We start from the raw sequence: 8,511 nt of genomic DNA on the forward strand, positions 1-8,511 counted from the left end.
AACCTAGGCTTGAAACAACGTTCTTTTCCTGCAGCACAATCTTCTCCTGGGACTTGAGAATACCCACAAGTTTCGCCAAAGAATATGATTTAAACTGCTCATGGGCTTTAACTGTAGACACCACTGCTCTCCATTCTGACCTTAGACCATTTAAGAACGTAACTTTCTGCTCGATAAGCTTCCTTTCGATGTCATGTTTGATCATCCTGCTGAGAAGATGATTGAAGCGATCGAACGTCTGGGTCACAGTTTCTTCGGCTCCTTGCCTGAATTCTCCAAACTCAGATAAAAGCAAGGTTTGGATAGAATGTTCAAGATCCTCATCTGTAGAGTACAGTTCACGAAGTCTATCCCAAACTTCCTTTGCCGTCGTGCATGAGCTTACCAACCTGAAAGTGTCGGACTGAAGGGCGAATCTGATCAATCTTAACGCCTTGATATTGCACTGGAATTTATCCTTTTCATCTTGCGCAATATCTTTAACATCCTTCAGTAGATCATTGTACTCCTTTTGAGTTTTGACAATCCTCGACGTTGTAGAATGAGAAAACGGTCCATTGATAATTGCTTCCCATATGAGGTATCCATTATCCTTAGATCCTATAACATAGTCTTCAAAGTGATGCGCCCAAACTTCATAATCATGGGTATATAAGATGGGAATCTTCGTGGTTGAACCAATGATGTTGGAAATATTGATGGGATTCGATTGCGACTCATCCATAATGATCGAATAACCTGTTTAAAGATCAAACTTGTAATAAATCAGATTAGGGCAAAACAATAAATATCAAGATACGTCAATAATGAGATGACGGCTCAATAAATATCAGTAATTGCGGAAAAACCCTAATTGAAAACTTTTCACAGAAAAGATGTGTATCGATTACACAGCCTCCTGCTCTGATACCACTTGTTGGGATTAAAACCCTAATTGAGATTTGATGAACAAGATGCGGAAAATAAGAACAAACACAAATATGAAGATTAGGTCGAATGATCACTCGATTTATTGAATTATGAGGAACAAATTACACTTAAGAAATAAGAATCTAACTCTACAAGAAACCTCACAATGTGGCGGCTACATTTTTCCTCCATCTCTTAACCCTAATTGTAAATAATACATGACTATTTATAGGGAAAAGACAAGTCTTGGGCTTTTAACCTAGAATTCATCAAAGGGGCCCATTGCCATCATCCATGGAGTGCTTTGAAACCCTACAATCTCCCCCTCAAAGTATGGAATGGATGACAATGCTTTAACTTCCAAAACAAGCATCTAGCGAGTAAAAAGATCTGCAACGAGGAATATATGAAGCAATCAACGAATCTTGATTCTTCAATAGTCTTCAAACACGGCTCTAGGATATATAAACCAAGCACTGAAGTAATGTCTTTAAACTTCATTTTCGAATGTAATCCCAAAGAATCTTCATGAAAACCAAACCCGTCATAAAAAATCATTTCAGAACAAAGAAACTGAATCACTTCTTGTCTTTGAAGAGCTCCCCCTCCAAGTCACAATGATCTTCAAATAAGCTAATGATATAAGCCATCAAAAAAATATCGTGTAACAACCCAAACTTTAAGATTCGTAACGCCACTTGATCGAGAAAATACAAGAAGTCGGAGATATAACAAGTCCTTAGCAGAGCTCGATAAAGAACTTCCGCTGTAAAGGATACTTCTCTGTAAAAGCTTTAGCAGAGCTCGATGAAGAACTTCCGCTGTAAAAGCTACCTTCATAATTCTACCACAAGCTTTATAAAAAATCTTCAACTTTGAAAAGTCACAAATCCAATTTCGAATGGTCATACCAAATTCTTCCCCGATCGAAAACATGATTATAAAGCCTTCTTATGGCCATGAGAATGATCTTGAATGGATAAAAATTACTGTACTCCCCCGCGACAAAATGATATATACAATGAAGTATAAAATCCGAAAAAGTCATGAAAATTTGTCGTTATCATGAAAAACGACTTTTCGAACCGCCAAGACTTGATGGAATCTTTAATTTTCTGTTCACGGAAAAATATGCGCATTAAAAAATTCCAAAACGTTCACCAGCCCTTAAATTTGCAAACTTTTCAAAAAAATGGGCTGAAACTGTCACTTTACTGAAATTCTAGGATTAAAGTAATAAATCTGCATCATATTCCCCTTCATTTGTAATAGTTTCTGGAATTGGTCCATAATAGCACGGCTGTGAAAACAACAGGGACCAAAAGCGTCAATTTGCTGAAGTTGCAAGGACCAATAGTGAATCATTGAGTCATCTTCCCAATTTACCCCCGATTTAAAAAAAACATGACTGGAACGGTAAAATAGAAGCTACGACATTGAACCGATAGCAAAACCCAGCAACTACGAGACTCATTCAAAATGTGAGTTGCGAATCCGAGCCGACAGGGACAACGATTCTGAGTCCATTCACAGTTTTGATTGTGAGTCGTTTTACTCCAAACCAAACAATCGTACTTCCAATATCACCTCCGAATCTAGATTCCAATCAACTCCAAACCTCGAATCATCCTAGCAGCGAATAATCAGTTCCGAATCCGATCTTGCCATTGACGTTCGTGAAAAAAAAAACGAGTGCGAGACTGGTCAAATTTCCAACAACGATCCGTTCCAAATCGATTAATCACAGTACCGATTTTGAGGCATATTCCACATCCGAGTTCAGCAAAACAATTCTAATTCATGTTCTAGATCCGAGTCCCAATTAATTCCGATTGAGAGACTGTTCGCATGTGAGTGCGTTCGCAACATTTCAATTTTGACTTTTTTGTTTTGACTTATACAAAACAGTCTCAATTGACAACCATTCCGACTGAGTTTTCACCAAGATTTCGAAACCCTTCAACAATTCTTGAGTACAACAGATGTTGTTACACACAATAACCCTTAATCAACGATATTCCATATCATCTTTAATCTTCACAGAATGATATAATCAGGAAGCAAAATTGATATTCTATGAATGAATGTATAGACTTAGATCAAACACAAAATTAGATAAATTCAAAATCGATCTTGATAAAGGGATTGATTATGAAATCGACTCAAGAACAGAGGAAAAATGGATTTGAAGAAACGAAAATCACATAATCATGTTTAGGCAAAATGTAGCCGCCACGTTGTGAGGTTTCTTGTAGAGTTAGATTCTTATTTCTTAAGTGTAATTTGTTCCTCATAATTCAATAAATCGAGTGATCATTCGACCTAATCTTCATATTTGTTTTTTGTTCTTATTTTCCGCATCTTGTTCATCAAATCTCAATTAGGGTTTTAATCCTAACAACATAACTAGGGTAAAAATACCATTTTACCCCTGACCTAGTTTGGAACAAGACTTAGGCCCAAACCTATAATCCAAAAGGCCCAAAATCCAACTAACCGTTCAAGGCCCATACTTTGCCCAATTTTCCGAATTGGGCGCAAACCCTTACATGGGCCTTACCCTAAAGCCCACTTATTCTCCTAGTCCAAAACACTTACACTCAGATAGAGCAACAAGAACCAAGGCACTTAAGCCCAAAAGAAAGGCCTAACCTCGAAGCCCAAAACACAAAACCCAATAGACTGAGTATGTGGGGCGTACTCAACTGTAAGCTAAGTGTACATGCTAAACGGCTTGTACGCCATGCGTACAGACTTGTACGCCCAACGTACTCACCATTTAGCTATTACCCACTTTAAGCACTTAAAGCTTAAGACCAGAAGTCCAAACCCCATATCTAATCCCCAATAAGCATCTAGAACCATAAAGTCACTGACTTGGTGACTTTGCATTCCCTAAAAGGGCGCAACTTCAAGATATAGCACTTTACTTTCACTAACTGGACATAACTTCATGCATAGGTGATTCTAAACCCTAAAGGTGCCAACTTTATGGACTTTGAACCTCGGAAATACCAAGAGTGGCAAATCATAGATCCTGGAGTGGTGTCAAATGACTAAATCTCATTCATAGGCCAAAAGGGTCCAAAACTCATATAAACTAGATCTAAGCTTCTAATGAACAAGATCATAGCTTTTTACGTCAAACAAACTGGAAATAGAGTACAAAATCAAGATCCATAAGGTCTTCCTTGATCAACAACCTTGCACCAAACTCCTTCTTCTTGATAATGAACCAAAACACACCAAAAAGCACACAATGAGATCAAAAACACAAAGGAAAGGTCTATGGTTTTGAAATGAGGTTATAAGGTCAATGGAGGCTGAGAAATGAGGGTAACATGAGCCATAAGTGTGATTATATAGTGTTCAACCCCATAAATTTGGGTTTCACTAAATGGCACGTACGCCCCACGTATACATACGCCCCGCGTACGTGTCCGGAGTCCTAATCCCATCTCGCATCAGTATGCTAAGTGTACCATGTGATACCCCCCGTGTACTCGCTTCACAACTTGTATGCTAAGCGTACCATGTGGTACGCCCCACGCACTACACAAGGGCCAAAAATGCAACTTTTAAAATAACAAAGGGCAATAATGAAACATACCAAGATTCAAGTATTACAATTCTCCCCCACATTAATAATACTTCATCCTCGAAGTGCGCTGCCCTGAACAACTCCGGGTAGTGCTTTCTCATCTCATCATCGGGCTCCTCAGTCCACTATGATCCCTTGCGGTGCTGCCATTGCACCTTCACCAGCTCAATAACCCTGTTCCTCAAGGTTTTCGTCTTCTGATCGAAAATTGCCACCGGTCTCAATATAATTCAGGCGGTCTCACAATATATACCGGGTTGACATCTCCACATGCGGTTGCTAGCTACAACCTCGACCAATCAATATAAGCGGGTGACAAGTGTCTACAATTGTTACTACAACATCAAATGAAGCATTGTAGGGGGTACATTCAGTCACATAGCTCGATTATAGGACACACTATAAACATTAACTAGAATCTCTCTCTCTCTCACATACACACTCACTACAAACCTTGGGATTGGTAGCTTTTAAAACTATTTTAAGTATGGATTTACTTATGTAACAGTACAGTTTGGTTTTCAAGTACATGTATTCTCAGGAAATCACTAAACAGACTTTCAAGACGGATTGGATTTCATGTGACCTAGTTTACTAGCTGTTATAATATATGCCTATCTATTAAGGCAATTCATAACTATTATTATTTGTAAAAACATTGTATTCAAATATCAAGATGGAACACGAATGCTATTTTGTTTATTGTTGTAACTTTTGCTATATATATTCAGTTTACCTGTGATCCATGGACTTATTTGCACACCCCAGCGTGTTCCGCCGCCTCGGTCGGGGGTGTGACAGGTCAATTTCCCGAATGCACATCAAGGACATTACACCCGAAGTGATCATGGTTATCCAACTATCGTACTTGAAGTGGTGGCCTCACAGGATTTGTGGATATGACATTTATTTTTTGGTTCTACTGGTTTCCTTAATGACATAAATGTTCTTAACATGTCTCATTTATTCGATGACATGTATAACAGGACTGCACCATATTCTTCTTTTGATGTGTGTGGAACTCCATATAGGTATGGATATTATCCATTGGATGAGATCTACCATAATCATTCTTGTTTTGTGAAGTTAGTGTCTTGTCCTAATGATCGAAAATGGTTGAAGTTTAAGAGAGCTCAAGAGAAGACGAGGAAGGATGTTGAACGAGCGTTTGGTGCTTTTAAAATATGTTGGCATATACTTAAACACCCTACAGTTTTTGTTGACGACAAGAAAATAAGTGAGGTCATGTATATTTGTATCATATTGCATAATATAATTCTCGAAGATGAAGGCAATGCAATATGTGAGTATAATGAAAACGAGATCGTTCCACTGACACAAGCATTTGAGGTTGGAAGCAATGATTACTTGGTGAGGAGAGCAATAATTCATGATGTTGAGACCCATCATGTTCTTCATAGAGACTTCAAGGAACATATTTGGACCGTTGACCACATCGATCTTAATGTCGAGCCAATCGATGATTTAGATGGCTAATTTTCTGATAAAGATGTCCTTTTGGTCTATCTATATTTCATATTTTAATTTCTAGGTTTCGTAATTTTATTTTCTATGTTTTATATTTTTAAATTCTATGTTGCTTTTTTTTTAGTTTTGTTGTAATTTCCTTTCAAGCTTAAGGAAATTTTAGTTTTAAAATAATTTTTAAATTCATTATTTTTAATATAAATTAATTTTAGAAAAAAGTAAATATCATGGAAATCATGGAAACCCACGTCTTCTAAATGAAAAAGTCTTATAGCAAGATGGACAATCCTATGTGGCGCATACATAGACTGTCACAAGTGTGGCACCACTCTCTCTAGCCTAAGTCTCGAATGAGTGATGTTGGTTGTGTCGAACGCCACCTTCGCAATCTTCCTGTCCATATCATCTTTTCCATGCCCACCTCAACATCTTCATGGTTGCTGATCAAGGCCTTTTTTTGCCTCTTGTCAAGGTCAAGGTCAAAGGGCGGTGTAACCTCAGAATGTCGAGCTCCATATCAGAGGTTCCGTGCTCTTTGATGGCTCACTCCTCCGAGCCTAAAAGTACAACCACGATAGGATTGTAGCATTATAGCATATCAATATATTAATTTAGCTTAAAAAATATAAAATCTAGCATGTTAGAAACCTACTTCGATTTCTGTTGGAGATTTAGGATTCAATGCACTTGGAAATTCTAAGATCGTATTTAACACTTCAAATTGAAGTATTTCGGTGGTACTCCCAAATCCTTAATTGGATAATACTCAGAAGTTTGAGAGAAAGAAAAGAGAATGAGACAGTTTTAACCAAAATTTGATTAAATATGTCTCTTGTAAAAACTGTTATAAAACAGTTTTCAATGTTTAAAAACTAACACAAAACAAGCTTTCAACCAATGGATAAAAGCATAACCGACGGGTGTCCTAAAATTGTCACTAGCTGTCAAAACTGACACAAAACGATCATTTTATCCACTGGATAAAACACCAAACTGACGGATAAAATACCAAACTGCAAGCGTTCCAATGTGAAACGTTCTGATGTGAGTCGTTCCAATGCGATCCTATCCATCGGTAGTAAACATTACCTTTCCAACGAGTTTCGATCCACCGAAAATGAATAGTACCATTCAGACGTGTTCCGATTCATCACAAGTAAAGAGTACCATTCCACTGAGTTTCAATCCATCAGAAGTGAACATTAAATCTTCCACATGTTCCAATTCATCAGAGCTCATCGGAGTCCATTTTTATTCTGAAATCATTTTCGGTTCAAATATCATTTTGGCCTTAGTTTGAATCTTGTATAAACTTAAAAAATTGTGTACTTCACACCTTCCTTACTTATTTAATATTCATCAAGATTGATTTTAGACAAAAAATCAATATGTTACACTTAAATACAATTAGTGAAACAATTACCAACCAACCTCCCCCATTTAAGTGTAATCTTGATTAACTTAAAACAAAACTTAAGAACAACAAATTGATGCATAAATGAAATGTTGTGACGATTGAATTTCAAATTAGTATATTATTCATTCCAAATATTCGAATATCAGGGTGTCACTAAGGATTGAACCCTTTCTATTCAATGTGAATACATGAAGATAATATACACAACAATTTACATTCTCATAATTTCTAACTTGACTCTATATTTTACTAGCTTGTGTCCCATCCTTCAATAAACATAGAAAATTCAAGTCCCTACTTTTTGAAGCAGCTAAACTTCATACTTATATAGGCATGTCTTTTGTTCTTGCACCTGCATATGCAATTTTTCGAAGAACTATTAAGAAATAAAATTTCAACCTCCTTAGCTTGCAGTACTGAACACATAACTTGGGATGACAATAATGATGTGTTCCAATATTTAGATATTAAGCTTTCCACATTGAATTCAACATATAATATTACATTAGATGGGAATTAGGTATCTCAATATAAAATATTTTAAATGGACTTTAAACCCATCCCTACAGCCACCTTGTACACAATATCTCTTGTTATCCCTTTAGTTAGATGATTGACTAAATTCATCTGAGTTCTTACAAACGCCACAGTTATCACACCAGTCATGATGAGCTCATGAATCATACTATGTCTAACACCTAAATTTCTAGAGTTTCCATTGTACGCTTAACTATAAGCCTTAGCCAATGATGCAACACTATCACATTTGATAGAAATGGAAGATATCAGTTTGGGCCATAAAGGACTTTCTTAAATAAAATTCCTTAGCCACTCAGCTTTTTTACCAGCAACATATCAAGCTACAAACTCATACTACATGGTTAAGTTAGTAATACATGTTTTTTTCTTAGATGCCCAAGAAATGGCACCTCCTCCAAGAAGAAACACTCAACCACTTGTAGAGGAGTGATCCTCTAAGTTGTTAATCCAGCTGGCATCTGAATAATCTTCCAATACAGAAGGATGTCTACTATAAGTTAAACCATAATTCATGGTCCATTTTAAATATTTGAATACTCTACCACAACTTGCCAAT

General features: G+C 36.8%; 1 protein-coding gene across 1 annotated transcript; it reads left to right on the forward strand.

The window, feature by feature from the left end:
- Nucleotides 1–5,464: 5,464 nt before the first annotated feature.
- Nucleotides 5,465–6,007, forward strand: LOC145052852 (uncharacterized). Its single transcript, XM_079000765.1, has one exon. The coding sequence runs from the start codon at nucleotides 5,465–5,467 to the stop codon at nucleotides 6,005–6,007; it is 543 nt and encodes a 180-aa protein (XP_078856891.1).
- The last annotated feature ends 2,504 nt before the right edge of the window (nucleotides 6,008–8,511 follow it).

Source organism: Lactuca serriola, chromosome 1, assembly GCF_051521515.1.
Source record: "Lactuca serriola cultivar US96UC23 chromosome 1, Lser_US96UC23_V15, whole genome shotgun sequence".
In the NCBI taxonomy this organism is placed as follows: Eukaryota; Viridiplantae; Streptophyta; class Magnoliopsida; order Asterales; family Asteraceae; genus Lactuca; species Lactuca serriola.

Coding starts and splice junctions, on each gene's coding strand:
- LOC145052852 (XM_079000765.1), top strand. CDS start 5,465: ATGTCTCATTTATTCGATGACATGTATAACAGGACTGCACCATATTCT.